General features: G+C 41.7%; 1 protein-coding gene across 1 annotated transcript in view; it reads right to left on the bottom strand.

The window, feature by feature from the left end:
* LOC111645619 (gamma-aminobutyric acid type B receptor subunit 1-like) overlaps nucleotides 1–18,425 on the bottom strand; it is a 57,713-nt gene that overhangs the window by 1,789 nt on the left and 37,499 nt on the right. The window contains exons 3-6 of the mRNA XM_023394875.2: nucleotides 14,685–14,749; nucleotides 14,111–14,249; nucleotides 5,211–5,396; nucleotides 4,881–4,898 (exon numbers count right to left, since the gene is read on the bottom strand). Coding sequence (XP_023250643.1) covers nucleotides 4,881–4,898; nucleotides 5,211–5,396; nucleotides 14,111–14,249; nucleotides 14,685–14,749 — 408 coding nt within the window. The remainder of the gene's footprint in view (nucleotides 1–4,880; nucleotides 4,899–5,210; nucleotides 5,397–14,110; nucleotides 14,250–14,684; nucleotides 14,750–18,425) is intronic.

The following is an 18,425-nucleotide window of genomic DNA, read 5'->3' as shown; positions in this document are numbered from 1 at the left end:
CACTACATGACATCCAGAATGTCCATATTATTATTATTACAGTCAAAGAACTGCTGTGTAATCCACATTTATAAACTATTAGCTATTACTCTCGTCTCCAAGTTGATTACATAGGAGAAGACGGGTGATGCCCCTGAAACGTGCGCCAGCCCCTAGGGGATAAAACAGTCGTGATCAATTCACACATTGCTCTAATTCATTAGCTCTAAGTCATCAGCTCTTAGCTGTAAGCTGCTAGCCACAAACTCATGGCTCTTAGCCATGTTGCACTTTATCATTCTGTCCGCATCCTTTAATCTCTCTCTGCCACATGCTCCAAGTAACATTCTTTTTGTCCACATGCGCAATCTTTTATTTTTATAAGCCAAGCCAAGACCAACTGACAGTTTAGAGTGATCTGGTCAACCCCAGTCTCCTCTAAAGTTATCCAGCCAAAATGAAGCGCCTTAGAGTTTATTTTGCATCAACCCGCGACAGATGCCAGCAGATAACACATCTGCCCACGACCGCCTGCAGAGAAGCCGACCAAAAATCAAGAGACAGAAAGTCTCCTGGCAAACTCCACCAGAGCTGAATTGCTGAGACACTGGCAGAACCCGTCACCATGATAACAGGACACAGCGTCCAGGAGAATCCACCTAGACCCCGCGTCTCCAGGGTTACCACGGCAACCACAGCCACCTGGGTTCCAGCCAAGGGTCTCCAGCTACAGCGCAACTCACAGTAGGCCGGTCTTAACACTCTGCTCATGACTGGGTTGATGTCGAAATATAGTAATATCTAACCATCAAATCTCATTCGTAGACGTAGTATCATTAGCTGTATAGCCATAACATATTCTCTCCCACCATTGCCAACTCATCACACTGCTCATTTCATTATTATTTTCATCTTTATGATTATTAAACCTTTGCATTTACTCTGTAGATAGTAGTTTAGTTAAATAAACTCCTTTATTTACACCCAGTTGTTGTCCTGTTGTATTCTTTTGACGTAGAGACTGGAGAGCCATTGATTTGAGAAGTCACGGCTTCTGATATGAGATTGATACATTAATCAATGAAGTAATTCATTGTTGTCCTCCTTTGAGGACTGGTGCCCCATTTCAATGAGAGTAAATTCTAATTGTGGTGTTAACGCTACAATAGCTCTGTGTAAGGTGTGAACGGTGGAGCGAGTATGTTCCACAAGGGAAAATAAGACACTTGATCTGTTGTATGAAAACATCAAGGAGGCCTACACTGCTTCAGCTCTTGCACGACTTGGCAGAGCAGATCATAACCTGTTTTTTCTTCAGCCTTCCTACAAGCCCTGTGTACTGAGACAGGCTGCAACCACTCGCTCATTCAGGAACTGGACCCCGGAGGCCAGTGAGTCTCTAAAAGACTGTTTTGAGTGCACAGATTGGAATGTCCTGTTGGAGTCACAGGAAAATGATAACAGCAAGGACCCTGACATTGATAGAATGGTTGAAAGTACCACAGACGACATTAACTTCCGTATGGACACTGTAACCAACAAGGACTGTACACTGCTTTCCAAACAACAAACGCTGGATCACCAGTAACATCAAGACCCTCCTCAACCAGGAAAAGGAGGCCTTCAGGGATGGAGACAGGGAGAAGCTCAGGTGTGTGCAACATGAGCTGAAGGATAAATTAAAGCAGGTGGAGGAGGACTACAAAAAGAAAGTAGAGAGGAAGCTGCAGCACAACAACACCAGAGAGGTGTGGAAGGGGATGAGGACCATCACTGGTTATAAAGAGAAGAACAGCCAGGCAACATCAGGTGATGTGGACAAGGCCAATGAGTTCAACCTGTTCTACAACAGGTGTGACACAGCCTCACCTGTTCTCTCTCCCACTGCTTCAGCTGCAGCTTCTCCTACAGCATCTCCTCCACAACCTGACACTGCAGCTGCAACTCCCTCCACTCTGGGGTCAAGTCTCCTGTTCTTTACAGCGGAGGAGGTGAGGGCGGAGCTCAAGAGGTTACATCCTGGAAAGGCAACAGGCCCGGATGGTGTGTGTCTGAGGCTGTTAAAGGACTGTGCAGCCCAGCTGGCTGAGCCTCTCCAGAGGATCTTTAACTTAAGCCTTCAAACAGGGAGGGTCCCAGTCCTGTGGAAAACATCATGTCTTGTCCCGGTCCATAAAGTAGGCTGACCGGCTGAGACAATGACTACAGACCGGTGGCCCTCAAATCACACATCATGAAGACCCCTGAGCGGCTGCTTCTCCACCTTCTGAGGCCACAGATTGAACATGTACTAGACCCCCTACAGTTCGCCTACAAAGAACATATTGGAGTGGATGATGCCGTCCTTTACATGCTCCACCGGCCCATACTCACTTGGATGAGCCAGGTGGTGACATGAGGATTATTTTCTTTGATTTCTCAAGTGCATTTAACACCATCCTACCCCCCATTCTTAAAGACAAGCTGGAAGGGATGGGGGTGGATCCCTGCTTCACGTCCTGGATTGTGGATTACATTACAAGACGACCACAGTACGTCAGGCTGGGTAACTGTGTCTCAGGGACATTGATGAGCAGCACTGGGGCTCCACAGGGGACTGTTCTGACTCCGTTCCTGTTCACCCTGTATACGGCCGACTTTAAATACAACTCTCAGTCCTGCCACATCCAGAAATACTTGGATGACACAGCTATTGTGGCGTGTATCCGGAACGAGCAGGAAGAGGAGAAAAGAGATCTGACGATGACCTTCAGTGAATGGAGCCACAAGAACTGCTTCCTTCTGAACACCTCCAAGACCAAGGAGATGATCATGGACTTTCAGAGGTCTAGGCCCACATTTCAGCCAGTCAGCATTCGAGGGAAGGACATTGAGGTGGTGCACACTTATAAATACCTAGGTGTGCACCTGGACAGTAAACCGGACCAGCCCTTTTTCCTCAGGAGGCTCAGGCCCTTTGACTTCTGCAGTGAAATGCTGCACATGTTTTATCAGTCAGTGGTGGCCAGTGTACTCTTTTATGCTGCAGTCTGCTGGGGCAGCAGCATGTCAGACATGAGATGATTGTCGAGAGATGCATGCAATGTAAGATGAAGGCCATCTTGGACATTACCATCCTCTCCACAACATTCTGGCAGGACAGAGAAGCAGCTACAGCTGCAGCAAATGTCTCATCTCACTGCGCTGCAGAACAGAGAGGTTCAGGAGATCCTTTGTTTCCACTGCCATCAGGCTATACAACACCTCCGCCAAAGGAAGGGACTAATCTAATTATTATTGTTTATTTATTATTAACTGTTATTATTATTATTTATTTATTTATTTTTTATATTATTATCGACAATGAGCTAATGGACACATGAATTTCCCCTAGGGGATAAATAAAGTATCTATCTATCTATCTATCTATCTATCTATCTATCTATCTATCTATCTATCTATCTATCTATCTTCATGTAAACCTAACCTTGATATGCAGCTCCTTATGGAAAGCAGTGATTCCAGCCCAATCTTTCATTATCTAATTAACTGCATGTAGATCATAAACCCTTGAATAAAAAAACGACTAATTGAAATCAGGTGAGAAATATAAAAATTTTAAAGCTTTTAATCCAGAAAAACTGCTGCTCCTCTGTTTATTCCTATTTGTTTACAGGGCAGCCTTGCCCAGACCAATATGGTCACTGAACAGATATGAACAGGTATAAACAAGTTTGAACAGGTATGAAAAGATTTATGTAATTGCTACTTCAGCATTACTGTAAACATAAACATTTGTAAGTCTTACTGTAGCCACATATTTTCTGCATTGCATTGTGGGAATGGATGGTTATCATGCTGTAAATATGTTTTTACATATGTGTATGCTTTTTGTACAAATTCCCATATGTTTTCTTGTGTCTTGTTTTTTCTCTTCGCTGTACTACAGTTACAGCAGTAATGTTTTGGATAACTAAATATATTCAGCTTCAACATTATATTGGTGTTTATTGTATTTAAACCCCTCTCAGAAGATTATTGTACCGTCACTTTAGAACACTGTATGGAAATATATATACAAGCCTATGGAAGACAGAAGAGCTTTATATTTAGAACATGGTAAATCCAAAAATTTACTATAATGAGAAACGTGTTTGGAATTTGATGCAAATATGTGATTCTGAGATGTGTTTATGATATTTTTAATGCAGTGTTTCATTTTGCAGCAGGTATGTGACACTTTGCATCTTATGTGTGCTATTTTTGGATTTGTGTTCAGTGTTTTGAAGAAATGAGACATAAAACATAAAATGCCTTCCATCCATTATAAAGAATAAACATTTCTGGAGCTGCATTCTCTGAAAACTGTGTTTTCCATTGTTGTATGTAGTGTGTAATGAATGATCAGTGGTGTTTTTTTTTTTGATTGGTTTGTGTATGATCTGATAAAACTGTTCTGAGGTGATGGTTTGATTTTGCAAGAAGCATAAGAGGTTTTGTGAATGTAGTTTGACAGCTGGGTTTAGTGTTTACTGTTTTGAGAAAAGCATTGAAGGTTTCAAGAGATTTTTTAGCAATTGTGAAAAACTCTAATATATTTAATATTTTCTCTGCATGTCCATGTTTCATGCTGGTTTCAACCTGTGCGTTTTTCCTTTCCATCATCTGTGAATGAATCAAACCATTCATCAGGGTTGAGCAGTTCACTGGTCTCCAGTCCAGCCAGTCACTGCAGCAGTGTCATTCAAAGGCTCTCAACCACACAACAGGGACTAAAACTTGCAGACTCTTCAGTTATGTTGACAGCTAATGGATGAACTAAAACTGTTAGTTGCAAAATTGAAAGATATGATTAAAAAAAAAGCAGCATCCACTTCACTTTACTACTAAACCTCATAAGTAATGAATGAAGATGTTCTTACCTTTGTAGTGCCGATCATCTGGGAGAAAAGAGGAGGTGACACAAAGTTAACAAACAGTCGAGTAACACAGAGTCTATCTGAAGTATCACACATCTTCATTTCCGGTCATTTCACACGGGCTCGCTCGGCTCTATATGTCTGGTGTGCTGAAGGAGGCTTTAATGTTAAAATGTGACAAACATGTGAATAGTGGTGCTTCAAGATGTTGTAAAAATGAACATATTCAGTCTCTGTCAGGCCTGGACGTCTTTCATTGTGGTGCCTTTACACTAAATATTGGACATTTGTGTTGAACTGCTGTTATTGTGTGGAGGGAGTGGAGGCACTCACAGTGACACACAGGTTTGGGCGTGTCCCACTTGCCCATCTTATTGCACTGTGTTGAGTTTCGCCCCATGAGGATGAAGCCGGGCAGACAACTGTAGTGCAGCACTGTGCCCTCCACTGGGGGCCCCAGGGGCCGAGAAGACACCCGGCCATTTTCCAATGACGTCCATACCCGCGGACACAACAGCACTGGAACAGAGACACAGAGGAGACCGCATATTACACTTGTCCTGAGGATCTGATACCGTGTAATAGTGGTAGCAGCAGTAAACAGCTGTCTGGTTTTTGAAATGGCCACTAAGGGGCAGCAAATTTCAAAACCTGCAAACAGTGGCTTTAGGGCTCCATTTTTTCCTCTTCTCCTGTGTTTTATTTGAAGTGTTGATCCATAAGATAAATTTGTGGTTTTAAGAACCAAAAACCATCTCAATGTAGTTCTAGTCTATCTCTCAGGCTTCTCTCTGGAGCTCTAGTAACAACAGGTCGGTGAGCCAATTAGAAGAGAGGAGACTCTGAACCTTTCCTCTGATTAGCTGACTGTTTTCTGAGTGATCCACGACACGGCTGGTTTTAAGGCTCAGTTTCTGAATACAGGCTGTGCGCATTTCTCTGTGGAACCTAGACCTGCTTTATAATCAAACAACACGTGGACATCTACCTCAATACAATATGGAGCTTTAAAGAAAATCATAAAAGGTTTACAACACACAGTGAAGTAAAATCTTTTGACCTGTTAGATGGTGACAGCAAAAGAGAAGATGAAGCGAAGGAGGTGCAGTGAGACATGAAGGCAGGTCATGGCATTAATTGGGTTCGAGAGGATAAACTCAGGAGTGACTCACAGTAGCACATGCTAAAAACAGACAAAGAACAACTGGAATATAGTGAGAAGTGTGTATCAAAGGACAGGATTCATGACCAGGAGATTTACTGTGAGATCAGACCCAGGAGGAAACAGGATTTCTGGTGGTTTCAGAATGGCCTGAAGAACATTGTTAATACAGTATCGTAATTTAGACCTACTGGATAATAACCTCAAAATAAATATATTAGATTTTAAATATTAATGTTCAAATGTTAATGGAATAGTTCAACATGTAGGAATTATATTGACTTTAATTTCATTTACATGTGAGATGTTCATATTTATATCAATCTCATGTCTGTGTGTAAAGTACAGAGCTGGAGTCAGGTTGTGGTTAGCCTAGCCTCAATAAGCATAAAGAAGAATGGAGAAACAGCTAGCCAACACCTCTGAAGTTCACTGATTTGCATGTTTAATTGTTCGATCTTTACAGGAACAGAAATGTAAAAATGAGGAAGGACACACTGGAACAATTTCTTCAAAGTTTTGCCCCCACAGTGAAGTTGCCAGGTTTGGTAGCACTGTCCCTGCACAGAGGCCAGAACTAAAACCTGAGCTCACTGACCATATCTGGCAACCGGCACTACAGCCAGAGACAGGCTGTTGTTTGTCAAGATAGAGTTCCAGCCCCGTAACTTCCCCTAAAACCACAGACTGTCATTCCACTGTGGTTCATTCAGGGACACAGAGGTTACACAGAAAGACTCTGTGGTTTAAAGGAGGTCTTTGTGAATTCAAGCAGTGATGTGGATTCTGCTGACAGAGATAATCTCCCAAACGTGAACACAAATCTTAGTCAATCGACACAAAATCAGTGGCAATCCTTGATTGGCCCCTTTTCCTCTCAGGGGGCCCCAAACATTTTCCTGGTTTGCCTCTCCTGATGGCGTGCCTCTGCATGAAATACAACATAAAGAGTAGATTGTCGTGGCGGAGGGAGCTGCAGCAAACTGCGCTGGCATGAGCAAGATCATTGGAGTAACAGTGAGGAAGTGTCATGTTATAATGATCGTGATGTACACCTGATTGGATGTTACTAGATGCACAGCTGTAAATGAGCCAATCATTCATTTGGCTAACCATGTCCAGCTCTGCACTGCACACATAGACATGAGATCAATGCCCATCTTCATCTCACTTTCAGGGTATTTAATGATTATTAACTGTTTAATATTCACAGCAGTGACTGATCAATGTACCATTGTCATTAAGATTCAGTTCATTGATTTGGATCTATCCAGTGCCCCCAGTCCAGCCAACAGCTGATATAATCCTCCCCGGACTCATAATCCCCATCAGTTTTGGAGTAAAATTAAAAGATTAGGTCTGGGTGAACACCCACGGAGGTCAATCTAGAGGATGGCATATGTTGCTCTGATTCAGAGTTTGTATAAAAAAAAAGTGGAAAGTGTCGAGTCTTGAAGTCACTGAGGTTGATTACTGTGTTATATGAATTTGACAGAGGTGTTATTTCTACACCGATATTAAACCTGTTCCTGAATCCTCAAAACAAAATTATCCTAAGCTACTGGTGATCAGATTGTGAGTTTGTTATTATATTATTATATGCAGATGATGCAATTTTATTTGCTTAACATAAAAAGTTGGTGGGTCGTGTGTGGAACTGAGATTTTGGTGAATGCTGGTTTGTAGCAAGCAGAAGCTTACCCACCTGTCACTCAAAACAGCCACACCCTCAACTAGTTTCAGGAACTTTTTCTGTAGAAGATTTTATCTGTCAAGCTCGGGAGAAAAGAGCAGTAAAAAAAATTCCTATAATTTATTGATGAAATGAAACTTCTTGTGTCTTATAAATCCAAGAAGGTTGAACTCTTTGTGCACATGACACGAAAAGAAAATACAATACAATACAATACAGTACTATCTTGAAGGTTTTGAACAGGGTTGTGCTGAGACTGAAGAGACCGGTTCACTGTGACAGTGACCTGTGTGCTGTGCCCAGGCTGCATATCCACAGAAGACAAACATCTTACCTGCTTCATAAAGGCAGCGTAGATCTGGGTTATTTACCCTGTCACAAGATAAAGATGTATAGGTGTAAATATTACATACACAGACCTTTACATCTATGTATAAATATGATATGTGTTACAGAAAACATCAGATACCAAGTATAAGTCAGCAAAGTTTATTCTGATTTTAGAGGTCGAGAGGGAAAAATACAAACCAAAGAAGCAACAGTAACAAAGCCATGAGCTGCAGGTTCCTCTGCCAATACAAAAACATATCACACGGTCTGTGTGATACTGAGACAGTTCATTTGCAGTCTGAAAACTTAAGGGATTTTTTTCTCTAACACTGACATGTCAACAGTGACATTGGCTCGTTATGTCAACAACACCTCCAACCTGAACAACCACACAGGCCGATCTTTTTCAACCCTCTGATACAACCAATAGGAGTTTCTCCTGGTGTACTGGACCAGGGTTGTGGGGTTACAATAATAAAAACGCTGACTGTACCGAGACCAGCGTACCTACCTTTGTCGCCATGGTTACTATAATAACGGTCTTGGCTTGGTTAGCTTGGGGAAAAGATGGTGATTTGGGTTAAAATAAATACATCCTCTATGTTAAACAGTCTTTGTTGTCATGGTTACAATAATAGAAACAACATAACTGTTACTTTCACATAGGAATGGAACACCTCTCTCCTGTGTCATATTCATCCATCCACCACAACCTCCTCCTGATGTGGACTTTGTCTGTCTTTATACTATGTCACCGCACTTTTCCCTTTGGTCCTGTCATCATAACTACGACCACTAGATATCGCCTAGCAACAAAATGTAACTATGGATCATAATAACCTGCTGCACAGACGACCTGTGGGCTTGTTTCTTACAGGAGGACAGTCTAAAGTATGATTGATGCAGGAAGTGCAGGAGGGTCTACATTGCAACCCCCTCTGTGTACTAAGTCTGTTGTACAGTCCAGCAGGTGGTTTAGGAAAGGCACCCACAACTTATCGAAAGACCTCTCATTCCCCTTTAAAAGTGACCTCAAGCGCTCCATTGGCAGAACTTTAAACATTTCTCCATATCACTGGTTAACAGTTGGAGGTCTGGACTTAATCCATTGAAATAGAATGCATCTCCTAGCTAATAAAAAAAGCTTGTTGCTGGACACTTGATAGAAAAAGGCACTCTCCTGAAAGATTTAACAGAAACAAACTAGGATTTATTTGTATGTTCTTACCAAAAATTATGTTAATTTCCTGTGAGACTTTTTCCCAAAATTTAAATATCAAAGGGCAGCGCCAGATGCAATGTATGTAAGACCCGACCACCTTGCACTTAACACAGAGGGCCGAGATCCCAGGATAACAAGTTTTGAGGGATTGCTGTGTGCTTTGTAATCTATAAAAGATGCTGTACTGACTCTGTTAGCCTGTTATCTCAGTCCCCAAGTCCTTGTTCCACCTACTTTTAATTCTGTCAATGTTACATGTATTGAGGGACTGTAGTTTTAGATGGAAGATATCATTTTTTTAAATTGGTGAATATGTAACAAGAATGAGACAAAAGCTGAGGCTATTGGCTGGGTTTCAGGGAGATCAAGACTGTTAATGAAACATCTGACCTGAAGATAGCCATAAAAATGTTAAGACAGTACGCCATATTTGGTTCTGATTTGTTCAAAAATGTTCCATCTTCAAACATATCACTAACAATCCTGACACCGTGACCAGCATTGAAATATGTTCATACCTTGTCCTGGGGGAAAGGCTTTGTTCTGTATAATGGGGTGCAGGATCCTTGGGAGGACATTCATATTAATTAGACTGACTCTACCCAACCGGGAGAGGGGGAGGTCAAACCACCAATTGAGCAGACTCACTTTTAATTAAAGATATAATGGGGGCAAAATTAAACCTATATAGGTTATTTAAGTTAACACCTAAATACGTAAAACCAGAATCAGACCATTTGAATGGAAAGTTGGGCAAAGCATTTTTATCCCCAAAGTCACCCAGAGGCAAAGCTTCGGATTTATCATAATTAATTCTGTAACCTGAGAAATTGCCAAAGGCATCTACAGTCGAGACAAGGGCAGGAACAGAAGTTTCAGGACAGTCAGAACAGAATAACATCATCTGCATAAAGTGCTAGCATATGAACAGTCCTGCTAATGCTGACACCAGAGATATCGTCCCTGCACCTTATGGCGTTTGCAAGTGGCTTGAAAGCTAATGCAAATAGCAGCGGGGACAAGGGGCAACATTTTCTCATGCCTTGTCCCAGATGGAAGGCCTCTGGGGCACAGCCATTGACCAACACTCTCGCCATGGGGGCACTGTAGAGCAGCCTTACCCACTTCAGGCCCTAGTCCAATCCTCTGAAGGACCTCAAAGAGATATTCGAATTTCACCCTATCAAAAGCTTTAGCTGCATCTAAAGCTACACACAGGATTCTCTATTGACTGCAGTCTGCACATTCTATCACATTAAGAGGACGCTGAACATTTGAATGTGAAAACATGTTACTGATAAAAACCTGTTTGATCAGGCTTAATCAGAGAAGGAAGATAAAACTCCAATCTCCTGGCAAGGAATTTTGATAGCAATTTACAATCTACCCGACCTCCTCTTTGGTAAAGATGGTCCCTGCACACAGAGATCTATATGGTCTAAAAATCTTGCCTGGTCCTCGGCATTATCAGGGCTTTCTGGAGAATACAGATTTTGGTAAAAAACTTTTCATGATATTAACCATATGTTTAGTTTCAAAGTATTTAACTCCCCTGTCATCCTTTAATGATGGAATCACATTACAATCTTGTTGTCTGAGCACTTCTTTTAGCTGCGGTGTATGAGATAGTTACTCCTCTGATATAAGACCTCGCAGTCTCCCATAATGTTGATGCTGAAACATCAGAGGTATCATTAGTAGAAAAAAAACAGCGCCAGTTGTTCCACCAAGAAAGTTAAAAAGGTTGGATTACTGAGTAAGAAAGGGATGAGCCGCCAGTGACGTGCAGCGGGGTCATAATAGGAAGGTGTAAGTTCCAGTCCAACAAGCGAATGATCTGAAAGTGTCATGGCTTTTATACTACATGTTTTAACCCTGTTCATTGCCTGGCTCGAGGTCCAAAAATAGTCAGTCCTTGAAAAGAGTTAAGTGGGCGGGGAAAAAAAGTGAAGTCACTCACTTTTGGGTTCAGTAACCTCCAGGTGTCAAATAAACTCAAATCACTGCATAGCTCCCTGGCGGCTACTGCCATTTTGGACGGGCATATGGATTAGACAGGACATTGGTCCAACGCTGGTTCCAAACAGGCATTCAGGTCCCCACACAAGATTACAAGAGGTGAGATATTAGAAGTTACATCAGCTAGCAATTTGGAATAGAAAAAAAGCCTCAAATGTATTGAGGGAATAAATACATCCCAGAGTAAGCCTTTCCCCATATAAGAAACCTGAGATTATGACATATCTTCCTTCAGAATCCTGTATGCATTTTTCTAAAGTAAAAGGTAGCCTTTTATGTAGCAAGATTGCCACCCCCCTACTTTTGGAATTAAAAGAAGAGTAAAAAACTTGACTCACCCAGTCTCTCCTCACTTTCAAATGTTCAAGGTCACTTAAGTGGGTCTCGTGTAAATAAGCTAGGTGGGCCCCTTCTTTTTTTAAGGGATGAGAGAATTTTATGCCTCTTAACTACATTATTTATTCCCTTCACATTCCATGTTATCAGTTTTGTGACACTCAACCTAATTGTTTAGTAGATTCCATGTATAGCAAGATATATGTCTGCAAGAATCTGTTGCTCTTCAACATTGAAAATAGGCAGAAATAGATAGTACTGTCATGTGAGAAGAAGCCGTCTCCAAACGACGACCAAACACGAAAAGGAACCAGAACCCATCCCCAAAAAGGAAAACGAGATCAAATATGACAAGCAGGTCTCATACTTACAAAAACAACAAAGATATACCAAATGGGTATTAGTAGGGGACACGACACCAAAGGAGGCCATCACTATGGAGAGGGTACAAGAGGAAAGGAAATACAGGAGAACAAAATTCTCCCAAAAGCCCTGGCTCCCGCCCTAAATAGGCAGAGGTATAACCAGATATCACCTAGGCAGTCTAACTTGGCAACCAAATTTACAAAGATGGGACACCACACAGTAACCAAAGACCTCTGTCAAACATGGAGCCAAACCAAGCGTTGTTGGCTGCCAGGATTCAAAGAATTCAAGAGGATGGTCACCCTCCGTACCATCCTTCAGATTCAGGATTCGTATGTAGTCATGTCTGCTTTGGTTCTCCGAGTCGTCTAGTTGGCGCCAGGTGGAGCTCAAGGGTGGCGACCAGATCGTCCACGGGTAGGTTGTTTGCCTCAGTTTGGAAGGTCTTTCTCTCTGAGACTGTCCGCCAGGTTTAGTTGCCATGTTATGATATCATTGGTGTAACTTAAGGCAGATAAAAAACACTTTTAAAATGAAAATAGTTGGACGAGAGCGGGACCAGGAGCTCCGCAAAGACACAGCCTTCAGCTAGCCATTATCACCTGACCCCCTAAACTACTTTCATTACACGTCTCATTATTACTGAAGGAGGCAGATGAATAACTAAACATGAGACACACGGAGCAGAGAGAGCAGGAGAGAGAGAGAGTAGTCATCAGTAACGAGTCTTGGTAATAATGACTATGAGCAACTCTACATATCAAACAGAGGGAGTTAGACATAAAGACCTGCCTCTAAGTAAATAAAGACTAAACTATGTTGGGGTTACAGATGGAGGCTGTGCTCTGTGTGAGAGACTAAATAAGAAAGATTGCTGTCTCGAGGCCCCGGTGGTGCAGCTGGTGGAATGTGTTACATTTGGTCTGAAAAGCCTAAAAAAATACTTTCAAAAAAAAGAAGTTTCTCTGTCAAACAACATTTTACAGTAAATCTGGCTGAAATCACAGCTCAGTCTTTGTCTTTCATTTATGTGTTTGGTGATTTTGTCAGAGGAAGTCACAGTTATAAAATCAAGATTTGACCATAGGAGGTCCAGACATATACTAGGTTTAATCTTTTTTCCAATATAAGTGTTTCTATGTCATTGTTTCCTTTTTCAGTTCAGGTTTTGTTTTCAACTGCTCTGGCCCCATAAGGAGCAGCTTCTGTAAACAGCTGAGCAGAGTGGATATGGAGCGTGGATATGGAGCGTGGATATGGAGGTTCATTCGTCTTCCAGTGGAAGACGAATGAACCATTTGTAACTTACTGTGTGTTTTACTGCACAAATGAGCATTTTGCTCCGTGTTGTGATTTAAATTGTTGTTAGCTGAAGAAAATACAATGACCGGGAGTTCAGATGTCTATGGCTGAAGTATTTATTGCAAGCGGGCGACAGCAGGTGAACCATAGCGGTGCCACGCCAAGCTCTGAAGATGCCTTGTCTGACTATGGGTATAAATATCCCAGGTCTCACATGGTCGCAACATTTTACCACACCTTACTCCGTATAAGACGATTCTTCATCCTAAAAATTCATGTGTGAAGATGCTATTGGACAAAATCAACATTGCTACATGTTCTTACCTAATTAATACCACATGTTTCTTACCACAACAACAGAGGATAAAAGTGTCTCCGGATGTCCACTATCAGCCATAACAGTGTGTAAACAGTAACCCATTGTATAACACAGTGAAGGTCATTATGGCCTGAACTCTGGGATCGTAAGTTAGACCTAAGAAAACGAGATGAACACCGGAAGAGAGAAGAATCTCCTTCACATGTTACTCTCTCCTGTTCCTCTCTGTGGTGCGAACCGGGGACTAATCGGCGAGTACACACACTAAAACTAACAGTGCTGAAGTCCAAGTCGTCCAGAAAATCTGAATGTTCCCTGTGAGGACAAAGGGAGTTCAGAAGATCTCTCCTCAACAGGAAACCAGCACATCGTTTTCCCTCAGAGAGCAGACGACCGAGGACTCAGTGATGGAGCATGTATGTTTCAGGTGGGAGATGAATGCATGAGTGACGGACACACAGTGGATGACAGAGTGAACACTCACAGCATCTGCTGTGCTGGCTCAGGTCCGTCCAAGTGCCGTTGGGCAAACACTTCCTGACCTTGGGTCCCACGATCACCCTGTTGCCCCTGCAGATGTACTCTATCTCATAGTCTACTGGGAGCACCTGCACACTGCGGATCTACACACACACACACACACACACACATCAGTGCACCAGTAGAAAAATATCACAGCACAGATTTGTCTACATTGTTTTTCTAGGTAGTGGATGGATTTGTGGTGGGCGGTGGTTTCTAGATGTCCTATTGTATCAAACACTTGTTAATCAAGTTAGAATGAAGAGTTTTCTTCTTCCTCTCAGCTGCAGGCCATCACTTCTTATTTCTCTCTCTTATATTTGATCATATTTCAGTAACATCTCTATTTTTATATATTATATATACTTATCTGGTTTCGTTTGCTGTGAATGCAAACTCAACACCCCCACCATGTTTACCTGTTGTCCTGACACATCCAGTGTAATGTAGGCTACGTTTCCACAGCACTAATGCTGTATGCTGTAATTCATGCACATATATACGTATGTACTGTATCTGCAGCTGCCATTCCTCACCTGCTCTTGTGTCAGGCCTCTGTACCTTATCCCTCCATCTCGGGGAGGGCGGATGATAGCACAACCTGAAAGAGAGACACACTGTGAGGTGGAGCAGATAAATACCCAGCCATCCCTCCAGCTCCTGCCTGTCTCCATCTGCTGCCTGTTCATCAGCTGCAAGACAGTTGAGCGCTGCTGCCGGATCCTGAGAGCCACACAGAATTCAGAGATTTAAAACCACATTTCAAAGAATAATTCCAGGTGAATTTTTGTTATATTTTTCTCATGGTTATCAAATCCCATGAAAAGAGCAAACCAAACCTTCTAACAGATACTGTGTGTGTCTCAAAGCCTGATTTATCTGATTCCTCTGAGCCACACAGCTCCATTGTTTCCAACAGCTCTTAAAACACCAACAGCCACACTGCTGCAGTGGGAGATAGTCCGTCACTACAATGTGCTCTCACACGCACGCAGGCACGCACACACACACACACACACACACACACACACACACACACACACACACACACACACAAAAGCTTATTTTGACTCGATCCTGCACACACTGTGTAGTCCAGTTTTACAGATTAAACAGGAGGTAATGAGGGAACATGTCTAAAACATGCCTATAACATGTCTATAACATGTCTATAACATGTCTATAACATGTCTATAACAGGCCTACACAAGGTCTATGACTGGTGTATAACAGGTATATAACAGATCTATAACAGATCTATAACAGGTCACTTTTCCTTTAGAAATGCTTCATACTTCATTTCAAGCATTAAACTGCCTTTACCCTTTAAAGTTTCCTTCACTTCAAGTCTGAATTCACAATGGAATCAAGAGGCAAAAAGCAAACCGTGATATTATGTGCACTATAAGTCTTTTTCTTGATGACGACCTAATAAAAAATAAAACATTTCTTTTCATTTGTCACTGTAAGTCTTATATCATCCAAATAGTTCCTAGTGAATAACATAACAATATGGACAGATGAGTAAGAAATGAGTCAAAGAGAACGGGAAACACAATGCTTTGTAGCTTTCAGAAAGTACTTTCAGACTATTACTCCTTTGAAATGTTAGGAAAAGCTTTTCTCACGGTCAGGGCCCCGTCCTACCACTAGATGGAGACTTCTGTCATGTTTTCAGCACATGCTGAAAGACCAGCAGCCTGGCTTCCAGCAGAAGGCTCACTCATTAGGCACAACCGTGTTTTTCCTCCAGTAACACGGTATCCATATGAGGTCTGTCCTTGTTGCTGCCAGTAGAGCTTATTTGTTGACTGAGCGATGGTTTTACATGAAGAAATTGTGCTTTCAGTGGGATGGAAACACGGTTAATGGGGCCAGCTGGGGCCTGACTAGCGGGAAGAAGACAGATTTGCATGTTCAGGCTGTCTGAGACTGATGTACTTAAAGGTTTAGGCTACAGAAAACATCTGAGAGTTGGAAGGTGACAAAGGAACAGAAATTTAATTCTGCCACCCCAATTATTTCTGCCTCAGAGGTACTGTATTTTTTACACGCTTTGTATTTTTCAGAGCAGATTCATCAGAGGAAATTCAGTGATTAGTGATGGCCACCAGCACTAGGTGTGTAAATTTCTGTACAGCGTTTCTCAGAGATCCTATTTGTCTGCAGTTTCTCATGATGAATTCTTGAGAATTTTCTTGGCTGTAATGATTTTGATGACTTGCTGACCTTAGGTTCAACCCAGGTCGAATTATTAAATTTGAGATGTAAGATATTGACAACAAACATTTATTCCTGGTGCTACGGCAACATTACAATGAAAAATTAGATACATTTCCACACAAAATCTGCTAACGGATCTTTAGATGTCTCATCCTACTCAGCATTTAACAATCAACATCTGCCCTGTGACATGATTATATTCAGTTCATTCTTTACCTTTGCTTTTCATTTTCTACTCCAGGAACTTAAATAATTATTACATAATGTAGTCGCTGTTCCCGGGGGATGTAACGATTCTTCATATCCACATTCGGTTCAGTTCATTCAGAATGTAGTCTGCATTCTCAGGGTTATTATCCATCTTAAGCAAACTAAACTAATCATGTTGATTTGTGGAACACCATCGCTTTTACATCGTCCATCGGTCCCATCGTCCTGTATTGCGATACGAGATTGTGGATGTTTGTACCTCAGGATCAGAATTTCAGAATCCTTCCACCACTTGCATGTGGGAATCAAACTAAATATAGGTTTAAGGAAACTTTTAGGTGTTGCTGGCATTGCTGTCAATCATGACTGTAGAACAACTTCAACAAACAACAGTTACAATTTTGCTACAGCACAGCAACCAACACATTAAATCCATCATCTAGGCATCAACAGGGGCCCATTCAGAGGGAGCTGGTTCAACACATCATCTACTTACCTGTTATTTAACAAATAAGAGAAAACAAACAAGTTATTTTGGGGATTTTTTTGTGGCCTCTCATGGTTTTATAATATATTTGCCTGTTCTGTTTATCATAAGCAATAAAATACATAAATTGTGTCTATTTTGACTCAAAGCAGGTTCGATGTTCTATGTAAAACAAAACTCAATAACTGTTAAATGTCATTAAGTAAATAAATAATATTATAGTAAAACAATGTATATTTTCAGAATAGTATGCTTACTGAGACAAAAAACTAAAGTTAATTAGTGGGTTGGGGTCAGTTGCAACATCAGAATTCTTCCATTCAATGAATATAGTGAATGACAGTTGTATGTAATCATGTGTAAATGGTATGGGTAATTAGCAGACAGATGTGAGGTTAATATATATATAATATATAACAGTTTGGTTGGTCTGGTCCAAATAGTCTCTGAGTGACTGAGAGAAATGCACAAAGTGTTGCAACCGTCCTCAGTCTCCATAAGTAGCAACGTCAGAGAGGAATGTCTGAATAAATCACAGCTGAAAATAACCAAGTGTCAGAGGAGAAAAACTACCATCACAATTTCATAAAGTCCAACACGATATCTTCTGATTGCAATTTCTGTCTGATAAACATTTCACAACCCAAAGATAATCAGCTTGGCTCCTAACTGAGAGACTATAAGTGAAGGTTGGCATTGAACCTTGGAAAATAACGGAAATCTGTCTGTTGATCAGATAATTGATCAGATCATCATATTATTGATGGATATGGGCAGAAATTCATAAATTACACCCACACTGCCAACACCACATGGAAGGTATCAGCCCCTCAGAGCTGTGAACCTGAGCAGCCTTTTAATAAAAACCGGTTTGTGTGGGAGAAACAGGCAGAAAAAAAGTCCACTAGAATGGTAACAGATTCTTTGATGAAGATGTCAGCCGAGCTTTGATGTAGATGGGGAGTGACCTTGATACACAACACCCACCACCTTACTTTACACTATGGCCATCCATTAAAGCACATGAAATCAATCAGTCCTGGGAGGAGAGCAGCTCCACCTAGCCTCCTCTGTGTGCTGGCATTTCTTATTTCCTGCCAGTTCATTGGAAACCTCCTTTTCACCAAAGCTACAGCACAAGTCTTCTCTGTGTATCTGATTATCTCCGGTCTCTCCATCTCTCACTGCCTTGCCTTCCCGGAGGATAATACATCTGGAGCCTGCCACTCCACACAGGTTCACCCACAGTGTAAAACCCTAATTACTAAACATTCACCGCATTTCTCAGCAGAGGCCAGGAAAGACCACTAGACGTGACTCCCATAGCAAACAGCCCCCCACCCCCACCCCCTTCCTC

The sequence above is a fragment of the Seriola lalandi genome, unplaced genomic scaffold (genome assembly GCF_002814215.2).
Source record: "Seriola lalandi dorsalis isolate HSWRI2012SDOR001 ecotype SW California unplaced genomic scaffold, Sedor1 jcf7180002054954, whole genome shotgun sequence".
Classification (NCBI taxonomy): Eukaryota; Metazoa; Chordata; class Actinopteri; order Carangiformes; family Carangidae; genus Seriola; species Seriola lalandi.
The sequence above is the reverse complement of the archived record's forward strand: the minus strand, read 5'-3'. Positions and strand labels throughout refer to the sequence as shown.